The following is a 21,058-nucleotide window of genomic DNA, read 5'->3' as shown; positions in this document are numbered from 1 at the left end:
TTTCTTCTTAACTTCGGGGAGATAATTTTGCTGGATGCGGAATCCCGGGTTGGTGGTCTTCCTGCTCACCTCCCGTGACCCTCTTCTTGCCTGCATGCTGTCCAGAGGCGCCAGAACTCCTGTCCCTGTTCCTTGTGGATCAGGTGCGCGCCTGTCTCTTCCTTCATCGCAGACGCTCTTTGTTGTTGACGTTCGCAGGTTGAATACTGTGTGCCTGCAAGTAGGTTTTCTGGGATTTATGCCACTGAGTGTTTTCCCAGCTTCCTGTATCTGTGGTTTGGGTTTGTCATTAATTTTGAAAAATTCTCAGCTGTTAGTGCCTCACAAGTGTTTCCCACTCTCTTCTGTCTTCTTGCGAAGCCCTCATTAACGGGAGACTGTCTCTCAGTTCCTGGATGTTCTTCTCTTTGCATTTTTGCTTGGGAAGTTTCTGTTGATGTGTCTTCAGGCTCGCTGGTTGTTCCGTGTCCAGTGTGTTAATGAACCCATCAGTGGCTTTCTTCATTTTTGTCACAGTGGTTTTGATGTTAGTATTTCCTTTGGATTCTGTCTTAGAGTTTCCATCGCACTGCTTGTGGGACTCCTCTGTCCCTTTGTGCTCTCCACGATTTCCATCAGAGCCCGTAGTCTACTCTGAATAATTCCCTTTCTGACAGTTCCAGAATCTGGGTCATAACCGGGTCTGATTCCAGTGTATTTTGTCTTTACACTGTTATTTTCCCTTTGTCTTTTAGTCTGCCTTATAATTTTTTTTTTTTTAAAGATTTTATTTATTTGACAGAGAGACACAGTGAGAGAGGGAACACAAGCAGGGGGAGTGGGAGAGGGAGAAGCAGGCTTCCCGCGGAGCAGGGAGCCCGATGCGGGGCTCGATCCCAGGACCCTGGGATCATGACCTGAGCCGAAGGCAGATGCTTAACGACTGAGCCACCCAGGCGCCCCTGCCTAATAATTTCTTGCTGAAAGCTGGACTCGAAGAGTTGGGTCACAGGAGCTGAGGTCGTGGGAGGCCTTCTGTTAATCTGGTGAGGTTCTGGGCCATGTTCACGGTGTGCTGTAGCTGTGGTATTGGGGTCCTCATGTTCATCTTTGGGGTTCCCTAAGGACTCCTCTGGGTGGTCTGTGTCGTGCCCTATGGGGCTGGAATCTGCTGTCCCTGCACCAGGGCCCTGTTGGTGTGGGGGAAGGGAACGCTCCACAGTCTGTGCCTAAGTCCCGGACCGTTGGCATGCCTGTGTCCCTGTACTGTGCCCCCCACATGGGGCTCCCCCTCGTCTGTCCCTTCCATGCGATAGGCAGGCAGCGTGGGGGGGAAGCACCCTTTCCAGGGGTGGGCTGAAGTGCTGCTAAAGTCTCTTCCCCAGCAAGGTGGCCTTCTGGTGTGGAGAGCGCCCTGGGTGTGTTTCCCCGTGGCTCCTCCTCCCGTCCCCCTGCCGGAGCCAGGAGAGGGTCTTTTCTCCAGGGATCCTTCTCTGATCTAGACAGTGAGTACCTGCTAAGACACCTGCAGGTAAAAACCTACCCAGACGTGGGACCCTCCTTGAAACTGTGGTCCTGAGGAGCTGCTCATCACACTTGTCTGCACTCAGCTTACAGCAGTTTATCAAGTGACTGTTGGTGTCCTCCCACTGGGGTTTGGCTCCAGCGTCTTCTCCTCCAGGAGAGCAGGTCTGGGCCGCAAGTCTCGTGTTCTCCTGTCTCTCTGGACTTGGGGTGGCGGTTTGCCAGCCCTCCAGCTCTCTGGCAGGCCCGAGAGAAGTCAGCGTGAGGACAGGAGTGGGACTCACACGCCTTTGCGGTTCGAGCTGTAATTGGAGTCCTGACTGACCTTTCCAGTTGCCTGTAACCATAACCAGGACTGCCAGTTCCACCAGCAGCTGTCCTGAGGTCGAACCCTCCGCGCATTCGTGGAATAGTCCACCCGGTTGTGGCGTGTGAACCCTTAATGTGCTGCTGCATTCTTTAATTTGGGGTATTTGTATTGATGGCCGTAAGTGGGATAGGTGTGACGTTTCTCCCCTTCTGTGTGTGCCGTCTTCACCATGTTTGTTCTCAACATTACGTTTACTTCATTACAGGGACCTTAAGCTTCCCTTCTTTTTCTGTAGAGCTGCTGCCCAGTAATGTGGTCACCAACTCTATGTGACTGCTTAAAATTAAGTAATATTAGAAATTCAGCTCTTTAGTCACACCAGCCACATTTCAAGTACAAATTTGGCTAGTGCAAATATAGCACGTTTCTGTCCTCACGGAGGGGTCTGTTCAGCAGTGCTGATCCCTGTGTCAGTGGACACGTTCTGTGATCTGCACTGCGCAGCCCTGGGGCCTCGGGGCTCCTGAGCAGGTGCGTGTGTGTGTGCGCGTGCGCGCGCGTGTGTGCGTATGCACACGTATGTGTGCTGTGCATGTGTGTGCGCATTGTGCACACGTGTGTGCGTGCACACGTGTGTGTGTGCGTGCACACGTGTGTGTGCGCGTGTGCACGCAGTGGGGGCACATTTGAATTGTTGCTCTTTTTCTGGCTTATTTGTAGCAGCTTTTCCTGCAGCTTTCATGTAATCCACGAATAGTTCTCCGTTTGTCATTCCCTCTTACCGTTGCGTATAGTGGCCAGTGGTTATTTAAAGTGTTGTCACTGTGTCTTGAGCACTTTCATTGTTTGTCTCTGGTTTAAGCTTTTAAGACTAAGTTTAAAAATATGAAAGTAAGGTACGGTGATTATAAGCGTGTTAGAAATGAAGAAAAAAAAGTAGCGTTGGCGTTCTCTCCTCCCTCCCGGGCAGGCCCTCACGAGCAGTGGCGGGAGCTGTGTCCTGGTCCAGGAGTTGTGCGGCTGGGTCTTCTCCTTTGTCTCAAGGCTGTGAAAGGTGGCTGTCACCCTGGTGTGCCCTCTGCATCCTCCCCAGAGGGGACAGCTCTGCCCTCGGCTCTTTTGTGCTCGCCAGGACTGGGCTGGGCTCGGGCAGGGGCTGCTGCTTCCTGGGTGCATCTTCCGGGCCCTGGCACAGGAGGTCTCTTCCTGTGGCCGCCGTGGGCCGGCGCTGCTCCTCTCCTGGCTGAGGCACGGCGCTCCCCGTGGGGGAGCTGTGCGGCCACTGTAGCCCATCACCCCCAAGGAAAGCTGGTGCCCCTGAGCACTCTGCTCTCTGTCTGCGTGGACCGTCCTGAACGTGGACTCACGTGTTATTTCCCTTTTGTGTCTGGCTGCTTTCACGGAGCGTGGTGTTTTTGAGGCTCACCCATGTTGTAGCAGGTGTCAGGGCTGTGTTCCCTTTTAGGGTCCAGTAATCATCCTTTGTGTGCATGGACGACGCTTTGTTCGTCCATTCATCCCTGGGTGGGTATTTGTGCCATTTCCACCTTTTGGCGACCACGACCAGCGCCTCCCGAGAGTGCTGGTGCTGATTCCGTGCGCGTGTGATGCGATCACGTGCAGACCGTGCTGCACTTTCGGGAACCACCGGACGTCTCTGCAGCGTCGGTGGGCTCTCGTTCCTCCACATCCGCCCACACCACCGTCATCCCTTTTGATTTCAGGAGTCCCGGTGGGTGTGCCGTGGCGTCTGTCCCCGCCGGCGGACGATGCACTGTGCCTTTCCGTGTGCTCGTGGCTCATTCTGCCCAAGCCTGCCCAGTTTTTATCTTTTGGGGGCAGCTTCCTCCTCGCTCCTCTGCAGGGAAGATGGTGGGGTCTGAGGGGCTTGCTGGGGGAGTGGGGGGGTGCTGGCACTGGGCCGGTCCCCTGAGCTTGGTCCTGGTGGCGAGCAGGCCCCACACCTGCCTGGACCCTGGGCCCCGCCTGTGTCGGGCAATCCTCAGTGACCCCCTCCGGAGGCCTGCAGGCTGTCCTTCCACAGCCGGGCTCCTTCCCTTCATGACTTTGTGTTTCAGGACGCTGACAGAGGCAGCCGGCCACGGGTGCTGCGACTCTGGGTCGTGGGGTGCCTCTGGGCTCAGGGCAGAGACCTCTGGGCTGGGCTGGTTCTGTGTTCCGGGGTGTGAGAGCGCGTGCCGTTGGGTTGTCGTCGCGGTCGCGAATGTTCGGTTCTGCGGTGGTGGGTCTGTGTCGTCCCGCGCCAGGTCTCCCGAGCGCCGTCGTCCTGCAGACAGAGCGTCGAGTGCCTTCCTGCCTAGTGTCGCCCGCACTCCCTCTCAGTGCCTTGTCCGTGGTTGGGGGGGGTGGGCACCCGCCCTCTCGGCCGGTGGCTGGCTGTCCGCGGCCCCCAGCAGGGACGCCTGCAAACAGGAGACGGTGCTTTCTGCGCAGCTCTTTCCCCAGAGCACCGGGGGCTTGGAGCCCACCCCCTGGGCCCGCTGCTCCCCGCCTCGTCCTGGAAGCCAGCCCGAGGGCCGCATGGAACCCTGTCCCTCGGGGACAGAGGCTCCCCTCAGCCAGCACCAGTCGTGCCGTCCTGTGGCTGACCCCGGCCTGGCGGTGGGCGGTCCCTCCCCGCGGCCCCTGTGGGGACAGAGCAGGGCGAGGGGCTGGCTGTGGACACTGGGTGCTGCCTGTTGCCTGGAGCGGTTTGTCTCTGGGACCGCCTGCCCGGCGGCGCTGGGTTCCCTCCTGGGGGGAGGTCCCCCCGCGGGCTGTGCCCCGCTGGGCCCGCCGTGAGGCCTGCAGTAGGTCTTGATGAAGACCGTTAGCTTCTGCTTGTGGCTCTTTGGGGCTGGCCAGTGGTCTGACTGTCTTTTTTTCTTCTTAATTTATAGCCAGAAAACCTACAGAAGAACTGGCTTCGGGAATTTTATCAGGTAAGAAGTGCTGGTGACAGCACGTTCTCTCAGATGAAGTATTTATGCCGTGAGTACTTCATTTTTGTGGAAACCGTGTTTTGTCCTAATCGTGTGGGCTTGCGCTGTCGCGGGGCTGGCTGTGGTGGGCGTCACGTTCCTCCTCAGAAGCTCCTGTTCAGGTCCCCCTCCTCTGGCCAGGACTCCGAGGCCCGGGGCAGGGGTCTCTGCATTACTGGAGGGGGAGCCCATTGAAAGCTTCTGGGGACAGGAGGGTGCCTTTCAGGAGGGTCCTGGGGTTGCAGCATAAAGACGGCAAAGCCACGCGGAGGGGCCACTGTGGGGTCTGGGCGGGAAGCATGGAGACTCGGCTGGGGCGAGGTGGACCTGGGTCACAGGCTCGAGGGGGACGCGTTGGCAGGATGAGGGGCCAGTTCCAGCACTGGGTGTTGAGCAGGTATTGGTGGAGCCTCTGGTCTGTGGGTGATTCTGTGCCGGATGCTGGGGACTGGATTCGGAGCAGTGGACAGACAGCTGTGCTCCGGAGCATGAGCTCAGCCAAGGGCAGCTCAGGTGTTTGCAGGACAGCGAGGATGACCGACGCAGTAGGGCTGAGCACATGACTCGTGGGTGTCGGGGACCCCTAGGTAGGGCGTTGGAGAGGCTGCGCTGAGGCAGGGGATGCGTGGGGAGACCTTGTGGGTGAGAGGAGCCCAGTGGCCTGGCATCCAGCGTGGCGGGGGCAGTGGGTGACTGGACCTGCCAGGAGGTGAGGGACCCACAACCCGGAGGGCAGCTGGGAGGAGGATGGCGCAGGTGGGGCGGTGGGGGAGGAGCGGGGACTGTCCCCTGCCCTCCTGCAGCTCTCCTGAGCCAGTGGGGGTGTTTTGGGAATAGGACACAGCAGGAAATATTGGGGCTGGCCCTGGGCCTCCCTTCCTCCTGGCCTCTGGGTCCGGCAGGCTGAGGTCTGAGGGGCGGAGGGGCTCGCACAGCGGGCCCACTTGGGCATGGACTGTGTCCTGCCTGCTCTGGGCAACGTCCGGGCCCTGGGCTAGGGTGGCCTGAGCACAGGCCTATGAAAACGGGCCAGTGGGCTGCTCCAGGCTCCTGCTGTCCACGCCGGGTGTCGAGGGTGGCCATGTGACCCATCCACTGGAGGCTCAGAGTGCAGTGGCGGGTGGCGGCTGATCCTGCTCCGACTCTGGAGGAGACAGCAGGCCCCCGGAGGGAGGAGCCTCGGGCAGACCTTTTCATCCCTTGTGTCCAGCGAGGTGTGTCCTCCTGGTGTGTTTGGAGGTGAGGCCCCTCCCTCCCTGTCCCACACGTATTGTCTGCCAGTCGTCTGCTTGGTTCTCGGCAGGGTCGGAAGGCAGGTCCCCAGGACATGAGGGAAGCTCTGAAAGGAGCCTCTTCCGGGATGGGCAGGTGGCAGCCTGTCGGGAGGCCCTCAGCCCTTCCTCCTCTAGCGTTCTGTCCTGCCCAGGACCCCCCGGCCCAGCTGCAGTCCCGGCAGAGCTGTTGGCCAGGGTCAGCTCCGGGCAGGAAGCCAGCCGAGTGGGTGAAGGCAGGGCTCTGGGGGCTGGATGGCCTCCAGGGCCCCTCTGCCTGCGGTGCCCCCGTCCTGCTCTCTGGGCTCCCTGGGCCTGTGTCCTCTGGGCTAGAGCGGCTGCCATGTGAAGCTACAGCTCCCGTTTGTGTGCTTTTCAGAGGTGGACACAGAGTTTGAGATCTCTGTTAGGTGCACGTCTTGGAGCTTGGAGGGGCAAGTAAGTGGCCCCGCGCTGGGGGGGTGCGGGGTGCCGTCCTCGGTGAGAGACCCTGCCCCACAGCCCCAGACTGAATTTCAGTGCACACTTGCAAGCTTTGCCCTTCTACTGATGACGTGGTCCTGGGGCGTGCGGCAGCAGCCAGGCTACCAGTGGCCTGCGCGTGAGTTCAGAGCTGGGCAGCTGTGCTTTCTGTGAACTCTGACCCCTGGAAAACCGCAGACCACAGGTGTTTCCCCCTTTGTCAGCCTCCTTGCTGCACATGAGCCATGTCGGGCTGTTTCCGGAACCTGGAACCCAGAGGGGCAGGCGGCCTGCTGTTTTCCTCAGGCTCCTGGTGTCCTTCCCGGAGTCCTGCCCAGGGTCCTTCCCGGAGTCTGGAGCCTTTGCGGAGAGAAAGGATTGTGCATGATGATGCACTGGATGGAGGTGCAGCTCTTCCTGGTTTATAAGCACAAGTCTCTTCAGAAAGAAGAAATTTCAGTGACAGAGAATTTTCAGTGATGATTCTTATAAGTAAGAATTTAACGGAGGTCCCCTGACACATTTCAGGCTGACTGGCTCAGTGGGGTGATCAGCCAGCCGACCGCAGCTCAGGAGCTGCTGTGAGCAGAGAGGGAGCGGGTCTCGCCCACAGCAAGGGCCAGTGCCCAGGGAGGAGGGACCTCGAGGCCCAGGGGCACTGGGTCACTGCCTCTTTAAACACAGAACTGAATACGACATTCATGCTTTAGAACCCGTGGATTAATCTTTGCTTTTTCTGTAACCTTTGCTCACCGTAAAGATGCAGGGAGCAGGAGAGAATACTGCAGGTGTTTCCATCCTTAGTTCTGACGAGCCTCTGACACTTTTGGCTTCCAGGTCACTCTCTTGGCCTCCCCCACACTCCCATTGTGCTCCGTGGATTCATCGTCACCATCTGAAGTTGCAGCCTGTGTCTGTCGGGTACTTAGGTATTTGTCTCTCCCCCTAGAAATGCGGGCTCCACGTCTGCCTTGGCCTCGATCTTTGTGTCCCCCCCAAGTTCCTGTGCTGAAGATAGTGTGTGAGGGGGGCCTTTCAGGGGGTGAATAGGGTTGGATGAGGTCATGAGATGTGCCCATGATGGCATCACGGCCCCTTCAAGGAGAGGGAGAGGCCACCGTGCGAGGGGGCCAGCCAGCATGCCAGGTGCTAGGGGGCCAGACACCCCCTGCCCTTGGGAGCGCCCATCACACGGGAGAGACAGCTGGAGAGCCCCACGGGCAGCCCAGGGTGGTGCTGGGAAGGAAGTGGCCTGCCCAGGGTTGGGGTTCTCAGGAAGGCTCTTGAGGGGGCCGTGCCCACACCTGAGGATGGGCAGGAGCAGCCGTCCTGCTGCCCGGGTCTACTCTGAACTCTCCGAGCTGCGGGCGGGGCTGCTGGGAAGCGCGGTCTACCTCTTCTCCCTCTGTGGTGATGGCGTACTTGCCCGCACGCTCCTGGGGCAGGGAGCTGTCTTGCTCGCTCTTCTCCTGAGCGCCTAGGAGTGTGTGGCGCTCGGTGTGTGTTCAGCACTTCCTTCCCCGATACTGGTGCAGGGAAGTTGCACAAAGCAGAAAGTAGAGATCAGTACCCCACCCCGTTCTGCCTCTGGTTTGACGCTCACGCCCTAGTGCGCGTCTCCCTGGCAATGTGCCCGCAGGAAGGGGGACCGTCCTTAGCAGGTTGCAGATACGTGTATTTTTACAGCTTACTCTTTTTTTGGTAAGCTGGGAAATTTGTGTAGACGAATGCACACTCTTTGGTTGGCTTCTGAGTATCTCATTAGCTGGAAAGGCCACTGTTCTGTTGATGGGTTCCGAGGTTGTTTCGAGTTTACTGTGATGCTATAGATAAATTTTAAAACAGTTATAATGTCCGTCATACAAATATAAATTGAGCAAGTACTGAAGATTTTTAAAATCATGGTAATAAGTATTTCTTATTAGTGAGAGAGGAAAGAAAAGTGAGATGCTAGACCTGCTTCAAACAAGACTCCACAGAGCAAAGCCGGATTCTCCCAGCAGCCGAGTGACTGCCTAAGAAACGAACAGTGGGCCAGTGATCAGTTCTTCCCACCAGACACTGGGTTCCTGCGGTCAGGAATCATTTGCATTGCTGTCAGTTTCTAGAATTCACAGAATTGTGAAACAGCTCAGTGATAAGTAAGGTTGAGAGAACCTAAATTAGGGATCTCAACTGGACATGCTGTTTGCCATTTCAAGTTTTCCTGACAATGGTGGAAAAAGTGATGTGATGAGCAGTGCCTTCTTCCAGGTAAACTGCAGGAACGGGCACCAGACCTACCCTCTCACCTTAAACCAATCAAAACCAGGGAACATCTGTGAAACTATGGTTTTCAAACATCAGACCCCAGGCTGGCCAGGCGGTGACCACGGAGAGGGTCAGAGCTGCCTTGCGGCCGCCCCACCTGCCACTGGAGAGAGTTTCCGGGCAGGCACCCAGCAAGGTGGAGGGTACGGTCACTGTTTACACTGATCAAAAATTACCAGGCGGGCAAGGACGCAGGAAAATAGGACCCTACAGAGGAGAAAACCAATCAGGAGTGTGGCTAGAGGCTTATCAATTTTATCGATCTTGGAGAACCTGCTCTGGGTTTTATTATGTCTCTTGTTTTTCCTTTTTTTCATTCATTGATTTCTGCTTTTTATGTTTTCCCTTTCTTTTGATTATTTTGGATTTAATTTGCTTTTCTACATCTAATTTCTGAACGTAGAAGACAAAATCACCAATTTCAGAAATCTGTCATGGGGCATCATCACTAAAAACCCTGCAGGCATTAAGGAGATAAGAAGGGGATATTATGGGCAATTCTGTGCTAATAAATTTGAAAATTTATATGAAAGGAACATATTTTTAGAAAAATACAGCATCAAAGCTTACAGTCAGAAGAAGTAAGTGAACTCAGTAGCCCTCTCTCTGTTAAATTAAAATTTGCCCAACATTTTCCGACAAAATCTTCCAGGACCGTGTGGTTTCACTGGCAAGTTCTGTCAAACATTTAAGCAAGAAACAATCACAATTGTTCAGAAACTTCCAGGAAGACTGAAGCCCAGGTGATGCTTCCTCGCGACACCACAGCGGGGGGAGGCTTTTCCTGCTGAAAGTACATGCAGTGTCTCCCATGAAACAGATGCAGACTAGAGAACGTCGACGCCAACTGTGTGAGGCAGTGCACACGCACGTACACACACAAACACACGTACATGCACGCACACGCACAAATACGCGTGCACATGCACGCACGTGCACAAACGCATGCACATGCGTGCACACTCGTGCAGACATGCACACGCGAGCACACACACAGACACGTACAAAGAGACGCGTGGACGCACACGCACAAACGCACATGTGCACACATACACACATGCACAAATACATGCGCACACACGCACAAACACGCACACGCACACATACACACACGTACATGCCCAGAGACACGCACACGCACAAACACGTGTGCACATGCACACACGTGCACAAACGCATGCACGTGTGCACACTCGTGCAGACATGCACACACAGAGACACGTACAGACGCGTGGACGCACACGCAGAAACGCACATGTGCACACATATGCACACGCACAAATACATGCGCACACACGCACAAACACACATACACACACGTACACGCCCAGAGACATGCACACGCACAAACACGCACACGCACGCATACACACACATACATGCCCAAAGACACGCACACGCGTGCACATGCACAAACACGCACACGCACACGTACACACACGTACACGCCCAGAGACATGCACACGCACAAACACAACATACCAAAATGTTAGTGCATCATCACCCACGAAGTCAGAAATCAGTCAAATGCACGTGTCAACAGATCCACGCAGAAAAGCCGTACGGTCCTCTCGTTATATGCAGACTAAGCGTCCGGCACAATTCTAGAACCGATTCTGATGAAGACTCCCAGGAAACTAAGAACGAGGGGACCTCCCCCAGCCTGTACAGAGCATCTTCAGAGCCCACAGCTGACCGCAGACCCACCGGGGCAGGGCAGGGGCGCCTGGCGTCCCCCTCCCGCTCAGCGCGGTGCCGAGGGTCCTGGCAGGTGCAGTAAGGTGAGAAAAGGAAATGAAAACCATAAGATTTGAAAGGAAGGAATAAAACTCCCCGTGTGGGTGAAGATACAACGCCGCTGGGGGGTCGTGAAGCATCCACAGAGACTGCGAACGTGAGCACATGTATTTAGTTGGCAGCGTACAGGGCTGTGCAGACACGTCTTCTTCCTGTCAGCTGTAACACCGGACACGTCCGATGTGACGCGGTACTCGTGCTGGAGTGAGGGGCATGGCACGGATGCCGCGCACGTGGGCGGTGTGCGCTGGGACCTGTGACCCGCGTACGAAGGAGACCAGAGAGGAGAGGAGATGGGGCGGCGCGCCCTGTTCGTGACGTGGACACCCGTGATGTGGCACGGTGGCTGCCCACCGGCTGAGCCCCCGTTGAGTGCAGTTCCCCTTGAAATCTCTGCGTGGTGTTTTGGTAGAAGCCTGCACGATACGTCTAAAATTTCATATGGGAAGACAAAGGAACTAGAATAGCCAAAAGTGTAGGGACTCACACTTTCTCATTTCAAGATTTATTGTAAAGTTACAGCAGGACAGAAGGACAGAGCTCCAGATCAGTGGAACAGAGATACAGAAATAAACCCAGGAATACGGCCCGGTGATCGACCCGGGCTGACCACAGTTCCTGAGAGAAAAGGACACGTGTTCAGCAGGTGGTGCTGGGAAATTGGACGTCTGTCGTTCCCACGCAGACGCAAATCTTCTATACTTTGCACCATACACAAAGATTAAAGCAAGCTATGGACCTGAATTAAACTTAAAATTATAAAAGTTCTGGAAGAAATCTTAGGAGAAAATCCTTGTGACCTTGAATTAGGCAAAGATTTCTTGGACGCACCAAAAGCACAATTCATAAGAGAAAAAAATTGATGAATTAGAATTCATCATAATTCGGAACTGGCCAGACCCTGGGGAGAGGTCAGCTGGGTGAGGCTGTTGGCTGCAGTGTGGCCGTCGGTCTGGAGGAGTCGGGGCGGGGCACACTGCCCGGGCGGGCCATGGCTCTGCAGCGGCAGGGGGCGGGGACAGGCGGGTCGGGATGAGGGCCCAGCGTGTGACCTGGGGGCTTTGTTGCCGGTGCTGATTGAGACATTGTTGTCCGAGGGTCACAGCGCTCTGTGGATTAGATTAGCAGCCCCAGTGCGCTCTCGGGGAGTGTGGACGGTGCATTTCTGCGAGTTAATCTCAGAAGCTCTGCGAGCAGAGCTGACGACGTGCCTCACCTCCGGACATGCGCTCCTGTCTGCAGGTCTGTGGGCACCAGCTGGAGCTCCGAGCCTGCCTTCCCTCCCCAGTGAGAGACAGCACGGCAGCCCGGAGCCTGATGGGCCACCCCCTCCTGCTGTGTGGCTCCGGGCAAGGGCGGACCCCAAGGTCTCGTAAGGGACGACGGAGGCGTTGCCGGTAACGTGCGGTGCCGCTGCCTGGCCCGCTGTGAGCGTGGATTAAAGTGCCTGCTGGACCGCGGTGCGCTGAGCGGTGGCCCTGCCACCCCCCGCCTGTCCTGCGTGCGCTGGGGAGCGGGGGACAGAGCGCCCCAGCCGGCTGCGCGGGACGGCTCTTCCAAGTTCCGATAGTTGAAGGTCACTGAGGAAAGGACTGCTGGATCAGACTGCAAAACTGCGGTTTTTAAAAAATTTTATGAAGAGGTCTTACAAACGAGGAAGAGTTTGTAGAGTGCCAACAGGAGGGTGGCCAGAGTCCATCTTGTGGGACCGAGCCCCGCGCTGCCCAGGAGTGTCCTGAGAGCACGTGGTCCCAGATCTCTGGGAACAGGAGGGAATTACCTTTGTAACGTTTCGGGGAACCCGACGTGTCCCTGCGTTAATACCCAGCACGCGGCCAGTGCAGTCGGGGCCCCTCCCACCTGTCCTCTCGTGCCGCCCCTGACGTGTTTTACACCCTCAGCACGTTGCGATTTGCCCTGGCGCATTTTGGGCGCCACCGTGGCAGACGGGAGGGGAGAGACACAGTGAGCTGCCCTCGTCACTGTCCTGCCGAGCGGCACTTCCGCGTTCCTGTCTGCCGCTGACAGCCACGGAGGACCCACCTGGCCGCCGGCGCCCCCAGACGAGGCTGCGGGGATCTCGAAGCTGCTCTGACCCCTGACCCTGGTGCCCTCTCCCCCCTGGGTGGGCAAGGGCACGCAGACCCTCACTCACAGCCATGGAGGCCCATCCTGCACTCCCAGACCCCGCCTCTCAGCCTCAGGCCCACGGAACTGGCAAGTAGCTCGTGGTGTGCCCTTGCAGGCCCTTGCGGCTGTGTTCAGCTCACACGTGTAGACAACGGTCGGCTGTGGGATCCCGGGTGATCTGTAAGTTCGCGTTACTTACGCGTCTCCATTTCCTTCGGTCTCAGAGGGCTTGTCCAGAGTCGGTCCTCGCTGCTGAGCCATAGGTCCTTGCCAGGCTGGGCCCTTATTCCCCGGAGTACAGCGTGGCCTGTGCTGTGGCCCCACTCGACGGATGAGAAAACTGAGGTGTGCAGGGTCAGGAGATGTGCCCAAGGCTGCACAGCCACAGGACGGGAGCCCCAGCCTCTGCAGTGCCAAAGGCTGTCCTGGCCACCAAGTCGGGAGGCCTGGGGTGAGTGAGGGGCAAGGTGGTCCGCAGGGGCAGGAAGCAGGGTGCTAGGGACGGATGGGCAGGGGTCCACGATGCAGGGCAGCCGTTGGAAGGGGCCTGGGTGTGGCTTCCTGGCAGCAGGCAGGGGGAGGAGGAGGTAGGAGGCAGGGAGGCTCAGGAGGGAACTGGGCCATCCCGGTCGAGGGCCAGGCGGGGACAGATTGGGCTGCGTGAGGAAGGAGGAAGTTGGTTGGACCAGTGGGCAGGGGTGGGGCCTGCGGACCCAGTAGGAGAGGGGAGTCCTCAGTTGCCTGGATCCAGGATCTGGGGTTCCTAGCAGCATTGGTGGTAACCCCCATGGGAGCTTTGGGGCTGGAAGTGGGTCTTTAGGGCTCAGGACGGAGAGGAGGCACAGGGTCTGCTGGGGCCTGCTGGGCTCTGGAGAGTACTGACTCGAGTTCAGCGCAGGCCATTTGCTCAGGGGGTACTGGGGAGGTTGGGGGGAGCAGGAGAGATGATCATTAGGGGGCCGGGAGGAGCAGGAGGGCAGCTGACCGGGAAGGCCAGAGCCAGGTGTGGGCCCTGGGAGTCTTTTAGGTCCTGGGATCACAGTCTCCTGCGAGCCGAAATGGCTCAACGAAGGGGCCTCATGGAAGTGGTGGGTGGGTGTTGGGAAGGGGGTTTCCAGGAGGGGTACCAAGGTGTCTCGTGTGGTGACCGTGGGGCTGTGGCCACTGCTGGCCCCTGTGGTCAGTGTAAAGGCAAGTGAGCGCGGGTGAAGCAGGTGGGAGTCTTCGCCGTATCTGCCAAGGACCCGGTTTGATCCTGCTCCCCATCTCAGTTGGGTGAACGTGCTTTTTAAGTTCCAGTAGAGCTTTGATGTCCTAAAGCAACAAGTTTTGTTTGAAATTGAATTGAATGTGGAGCGTGGGCTCCACATTCCTGGTTCTGTAACGGGAACAGTCTCTCGCCCAGCCTCGCAGACCCACACACACACGTGCAGCACGGGGGCTTGTCCAGCCTCCGGGGGCGGCGGCTCGGTGTTTGTGGTCAGCTGTGGGCACGGCCGGGCCGCTGCCACGCACGGAGTAAACTCCAGCCCCACATGCTGGGGCGGCAGCCGGGCCGAACCCATCCTGGACGCAGAGCCCGGGTCCAGCCTCACACAGGCTCCGGAAGACCCCTCGCCAGTCGGCTGCGAGGCCACGAGGCTTGTGGCCTTGTGTGTCCTGGCCGTGGGGAGAGGTGCTCGGCGGCCGTGTGCACTGCGGGAGGGCGCCCATCAGGGCCGTGGGCAGCTGAGTCTGGGCTTCCTCCTGGGGGCAGGCCCCTGGCCTCCACGCCCGCCCACCCAGCGCAGCCCCCGAGCCCAGGGAGGGTGGCCGCGCCGGCAGAGGTCGAGCCCCTGCTGCCCCAGGCTGGAGGTGGGCAGAGGGTCTTCCAGATGAGCATGTTTTCCAAGTAGACTTGGTAAATAGCAGGAACTTTTCTCTCAAGAAATTCTTTTGTCTCCTTTCTGCTCCTTATCTTGGCCATCAGGCTTCCACTGGCCTGTGTGCAGGATGTGATTCCTTTTTAGGTCACTCAGATGCTCCTCTCTGCAGAAAGCCTAACAAGGGCTGGCTGTTGCTATTTTTAACGCTGACTCTGGGCCCGCGGAGGGGCCGGTGGGTTGGGCGAGGCCGCCTCGCGGCTTTCCTGGGCCACCTGCACAGCGTCCGGGGGCTGCAAGCTGCTGTGCGCACGGACGGTGTGGGTGCGTGTGCGCAGCAGCGAGTCCTCAGGCGCTTTCTTACCCACGTTTCTAATTCACTCTTTTCCAAATACTTTTCTTGATTCTTCTGATGAAAGAACGCATGTATTTTTATCAAAAGTTCCTTTTTTTTGGTAGAATTTTGGTGAAGCAAGTATGTGTGCACTTTGGGCAGTGACTTGCTTGCTGTCCCAGGGGAAGCTACGCCAGTGTCCCCAGGAGGTGGGACGGACCCGGCTGGGTGGAGGCCCTGCTGGGCGGAGGCCTGCGTCTGCTCACACCAGCCTGCCTGGGGCCTGGGACCACCGCCCCTGTGTGGTTTACCGAGATGTGTTTCCAACCAGAAGTGACATGAGCTTGCTGTCCCCCACTGTGGGGGGGCTTTTCCTGTCCGTCCTCAAGGTATCCCTGGCATCGGCCCTGAAGGAATCCCTGCCCGGGATCATCCACGGTCCAGAGCTCCTTCCAAGGGGCCTGGTGCATACACCACACCGAGCTCTGCGCCCGAGGTGAGCGCGGTGGTGTCGAACCCACGCCACCAGTCAGGGGCTTCCTCTGTCCGGCTTGTGCTGAGTGCCAGACCCCGGCGTCCTCACTGACCGCCACAGCCACTGTCCAAGGCAGGCTGTCCAGGAGGGGCACGCTCAGGCAGCCCGGGGCACCAGGCACGGGGTCTCTGCCAGGAAGGACGGAGCAGGACTCCCCCCGAGCAGGTGTGCTTCCCGGAGAGCCCACGCGGCCGCCCTACCCTGCCCGCGGCGAACCTGCTGCTCTCAGGCCCCGGCTGTTCTGTGCAGCATTACTAAAAATCCCGTAACTGAGTCAGTGACACAAAACCACAGATGACAGCTGCCCCCCAGTCACCACATCCTAGTTACTTTACTACATTTCACTGCCAGCATCTGGGTTATTGGTGTCTGTAGGAGGAGAGAGCATCTCCCAAATTCCACGTTCAGTGCCATCGTGTCAGGAGCTTGGGCCACCGGGGCGTTTATGCCATGGAAACAGGTACATTCCACCAGTCGGGGTTTGTTCCCAGAGAGCCAGCTGTCAGGCCCCTGGCAGTTGCTGGCCCGACCCCAAGGACACGCGTGTCCCCCAGGACAGCGGTTCCTGGGATGTGTTTTGTCACACGAGGACATGGCAGTGGAAGTGGCCCGGGGCCCTGGGGTGCGGTCTGGTAAGAGTGCACAGTGGAGGGCATGTTCGGCATCGTCCAGCAGCGGTGAGCACAGCCCGTCCCCCTGTCTTCCACCGGCTGGGGCCGCCTGACTCGCCTGCCGGGGCCGTTTACGGCTCTGTCTGCGAAGGCTTACACTTGCCTCCTGAAGTCCCCACAGCTTCACTCACTTGCAAAGGAAATATTTTTCTTCTGTTAGTGAAAATTTCTGCAGTATGTCACTAAAATTATGGTTTCTAATGAGCTATTTTGAATTTCTCACCACGTGCCATAATTAAATCTGTTTTACAATGAAGTCCTTAGCTGTTTGAGTGATAGGGTGACAGATGCCCAGGCTCTGAGCAACGAGCACCTGCCCTCCCCTAAGAGCTGGCAAACAGAAGTGGTCTTCAAGCCGAGTTTCAGAGTGGGCGTCGACCAGAGATGCGGGGGCCCCGGTTCCCCCTTGCCCTGCCGTTAAGGAACCGGGGAAAATCAAAGACGGACGGATCGCATTTCCCATCATCCCGACAGGCTCCCTGCTCAGCTCCGGAGCCCTGGGCGGTGGGCGGTTTCTGGCCTTTCTCCCACCGAGTTAAACAACGACTGTGTTGAACAAACTCTTTATTATGTGAATTTAAAACGTGCATGAAGTAGAGGGAACAGGGCGACGTCCCTCGGTGCCCAGCAGCCTCGCTCACAGTTTCCAGCTCACGGCCAGTCCTGTTGCGGTTGTGCCCTGCGGGCCCCCCCGTCCCCCCAGTCACTGAAGCAAACTCCAGGCAGCATGACGTCACGCATCAGCCTGTCTGCATGTGTCTCTGGAAGAACTGAAAGCGTCATCCGTGTCGCTGGGACACCTACGAAGGTTGACAGGAGTCTAAGTATCGGGTCTGCGTTCCGATGTTCCCACCGTCCCCTAATTCACGCACTGTTGGTAACTGCAGTGGGTCAGTATCTTGGTGGAAATTGAAATGTTTTCTTACCTTTACAGAGGCGTGCTTGGCATACGGTGGACTTTGCGTGCTCGAGGCCGGCGGTGTGGCAGGTTCTGACCGCCCTGGGGGCTCGCGTGTCCACGCAGCTCCCGGCAGCCTGTAACTGCTGCTCTGGGGCCCGTGTGCGGCGCGCCCGCTGCTTTGCTCTCTGCCCCTCGCTGTCCGTCGGTCTGCGTTTTCTAGATTTCCTTCCTCAGCGCACTCCACGTGGTTTCTGTCAGAGGAGTCGCGGGGGCCCAGACGCGGCCGCTCTCGGACGGCACGCAGGGGCGCGTGTGCTCTGCAGCCGCCTGGCCTCGGCTCACGTCTGCTCCACCAGGGTGCCTGGCGGTGTCACCATCTCTGCGTGCTTGTGTGCGGCGTACGTACACGCGTGTGTGTGCGTGTACTTGGGCACGTGTGCGTGCGCACGCCTGTGTGCTCTGTGTTTGTCTCGTGTGTGTACATGTGTGTGCTCTTGTCTACACCGGCATGTTGGCGCTCTTGCCGTGTAGACGGTGTGGCCCGCAGAGCCGAAAGCATTGACGTGGCTGTCCACAGAAGACGTCTGTGCACGTGCTCCCGGTGGAATCCCTGGATCTCCCTCTGTTGAGAACTGGATCTCCGTGCCTCTGGCGTTGGAAGCACGCCTGCCGGGTGTGCACGTCCCGGGCTCACGCTTGGTCTCACCGGGGCTTCCAGAGAGCTCGTCCCGTCGTCGCCTGGTTCGCGTGTTGGTTCTGGCCAGTGCGCGTGTGACCCGCTTGGCTCTCCCCGCGATCTTTGTCCCCGGAGACGTGTGCTGCACCTGTGGGGTCCGATCCCCCTGCCGGCCTGCGTACTGGGGGGGTCGTGTGGGTGAACCTTCTCAGGGGCTCAGGAAGCCCTTCCAGGCACAAGTTCAGGTCTCTTTCTGGGGAAGTTTCCTTGGATTATGATTTTAAAGATTAGTTCTGATCTGATGTTTCCTCCCGCAGGGACTGGTGGCTGTCCTGCCCGGCTCCTCTCCCCTCTCCCCCTCCCCCGCCTGGCCCCTCTACCCCCTCTCCTGCCCATCTCCTCTCCCCCCCGCCCGTGCCCTCTCCCCCCGCCCCACCCATCCCCTCTCTCCTCTCCCCTTCATCGCAGCTTCTCCTGTCAGTCAGCCCTCCTTTGGGTGCTTTGTCATCTGTTCTTTTCTATGAGGATTTTGTCGTTTTCCATTTCTTTCCTGAGGTTAATGTTGTTTCTTTCTCTTTTTGTTTTTGGTCCATTTCTGGTTGAGTTTTGTGCTTCTGATTCCTGTTCTCAGATGGCAGTTTGAGCGTATTTAATTCTGTTGCAGCGTGGCTGGTCCGTTGTGCTCGGTGGTCCTGGGTTGGGGCTGATTGGACCTCCTGTCTCCATAGACTCCTTTCCCGCCTGGCCCGCGGGAGGAGGCCTGTGCGGGTTCCCAGCCCGACAGCACCCCCTTCTGTCCGCCCAGTAAAGTGCAGGCCCATCGGGGCTGCTAGCGGCCCGCGAGTCTGTCTGCGGTGAGCGTGGTACTCTCCTGGCTCTCTTCCGTCCATCAGCCCGTTTCCCCTTCCTTCCCTTTCTCCTCGGTCAGCAGCTGCCCAGGGCCGCCTCCCCTCCTTTCTGTCCCCTTTCTGCTCCACAAGGCCCGTCCTTTCCTGACCACATGTCAGGCCTGCCTCGGCCTGGCCCAGGTGTCCCCAGGCACGTGGCATGCTGTTGGGTGCTGACCGCCAGGTCCCCGGGCTGTGCGGCCTTTGGCCCCTAAGCAGGGTGTTCCCGCCCCAGCTCCTGGTGGCCTCCATCCGCTCTGGGCTTCAGGAGTTCGGCGTTTTCAGATTGCACACACGTTTGAAACCACGCAGTGGTTGTCTGTGTCATCCCACTTAGCGGGACGCCCTCGCGGTGCAGCCTCTATTCTGCTCCCAGGTGCGCCCCGTTCCCGCGGGGCCCCGCTGCTGTGTGCAGGAGCCCCTGCAGCCTCTGTGAGCCCTGTGAGGAGGCTGCGGGGGTCCGGGGCTCCATGCGTCCCGGTGCCGCCCTCCGCCAGCGCCCCTGGGCATGCCCCCGCCCCCGCCAGCCCGGTGCCTCCCGCGGGTGGCCTCTCAGTGTGCGGGTCTGAAACCCGTGGCAGCTTTGAGGGAGTCCAGGCTGCCCTGGTGTAAATGAATGGGGCCTTTGTGGATGGCTGAACGAGAGTGTGTTTACAGCTCGGATACGTATTTCTCCACGTGGAGGGGCCACACCACACCGATTGTGCCCACTGATGAAGTTCAGGGTGATCGTTCCACGGCCTGTGCCTGGAGCGGTGCTGGTGCGGGGAGACGCGGTGTCGGTGCCCACATCGTCAGAGCTGAGCCATGCTCGTCATCGGAGAGTGTCCTGGGGTCACTGCTCAGAGCATGTCGCCGCCAACGGAGGTCCCAGAGATAAAATCATGGGAGTCACTTTTTTGGCTGTTTATTTAAACTTATGATCAGTTAAAATTTAGTTTCAAATATGATAAATTTAATTTGGAAAATCATTGTTTTCCATCCAAGATACGTTGAACATAGGTCTTTCCTGCCCTAGAAGTACGGCTCAGTCAGGGTGCGGTGTTGTGCGTGGGGCGGGTTCAGAGACTGGAGGCCAGGAGGAGCACAGCGGACCGCAGCACGTCCTGTCCAAGTAGCGCCATGAGACGGCGTTGGCCGGGTGTGCGGTCCCAGGACAGATCACCAGGTGTCTGGGTCTGGGTCTGGGTCTGAGACCCCGAATGAAGTGGAGGGGCAGGAGGTGGAGAAACGGAAGGCGCGGCTCTCCGCATGGCTGCAGGTTGAGGTGCGTCGGGATAGGCTTGGAGGTGCTGTGACAAACGCTGGAAGGCCTGTGTCACCGACCTCACAGCACCGATCCCCTAAATGTCCTGCACCCTCGTGAGTTTGGGGCTGCTGCCAACCCAACAGTGAGGAAACAGGGGCCAGGACCAGCGCCCCCTGGACATGTCTCATCCACGGTGAGGCCCTGTTGCCCGGAAGAGGTGCACGGCGTGGGCAAGCTGCTGTCTGGGCCTCACAGGGTGGCCCGGCCACTCTGGAGAGAGGGGAGTCCCTCAGGAGTGAGGTCAAGCGGCCAGGCCCTGCCCAGAGCAGCAGGGGGAGGGAGAGGAGTGCCCAGCATGAGTGGAAGGATGGTTAGGAGGGTCCTGCGGGCTGGAGAGCACGAACTGCTGTGGGACAGACAGACGGACGGTTTCTGGGTCGGGGACTCAGGCCTGGCTCGCGTGGCTGTTCTGGCCTGGGCCTGTCCTCGAGGACCTGCCACTCACCCAGGTTCCTCCGGAGCGAGCGTCCTCAGGCCGAGGGGGAGAGGCCCAGGGAGGAGCAGCGAGGGTGGCCACCGCGACCCTCCACGCTCTCACCTGTGCCTGTCTCAGGCAGCACTGCGTCTAGCCCACACCGGGGACGGGGCTGCCCTGCATCTCGGGGCCTTCTGGAGGGGCGTGGAGCGTGGGAGAGGAGCCCTGCCAGTTTAGGAGAACGAAGGGAAAGCAGAGTCCTTTCATCAGAGTCTTTAGTCTGTGCCAAGGGCTTTGCTAACCCGTGGTCTTCAGACCCGGACCGTCCGAGGTCACGACCCCACGGTATGTCCTTGCAACAGAGGCTCGGCCTGGGGGGGTGGGGGCTGCTGCAGACGGAGGTGCAGACTGGTGGGGGCCAGTGCCCAGATGGACGCCCGCGCCACGCTCACTCTGCACGCCTGAAGCACCTGCTGCTTGAGTCCATCGCACGGGTGGCCACTGAGGGCGTGGATGTGTCAGGGGCATGTCCAGAGCCCCGGCACTTCCAGCCATCTTCTGTTTTGGATTCTGAGTGATGGGGGCCAAGCGGAGGCTGCTCCTGCCCAGGCAGAACATTGCTGGGTCGCTAGGGTCGAGGCCTACGACTGATGTCGTTGGGGCAGAGGGCCGGCACGGCGGCTCCTTTGTCCAGGCCGACCCTG

The 21,058-nt window shown here is 58.6% G+C and overlaps 1 protein-coding gene across 3 annotated transcripts in view; it reads left to right on the top strand.

Moving 5' to 3' along the window:
* INPP5A (inositol polyphosphate-5-phosphatase A) overlaps window positions 1-21,058 on the top strand; it is a 173,684-nt gene that overhangs the window by 47,563 nt on the left and 105,063 nt on the right. For 2 of the 3 annotated variants that reach the window (XM_036080065.2, XM_036080064.2), the window contains exon 2: window positions 4,714-4,755. The exons of the other annotated variant lie outside the window; for it this stretch is intronic. In XM_036080065.2, the coding sequence (XP_035935958.1) occupies window positions 4,714-4,755 (42 nt within the window). The remainder of the gene's footprint in view (window positions 1-4,713; window positions 4,756-21,058) is intronic. 3 annotated transcript variants of the gene reach the window in all.

This window comes from Halichoerus grypus, chromosome 7 (assembly GCF_964656455.1).
Source record: "Halichoerus grypus chromosome 7, mHalGry1.hap1.1, whole genome shotgun sequence".
Lineage (NCBI taxonomy): Eukaryota > Metazoa > Chordata > Mammalia > Carnivora > Phocidae > Halichoerus > Halichoerus grypus.
This window is presented reverse-complemented; position numbering and strand designations above follow the sequence as displayed.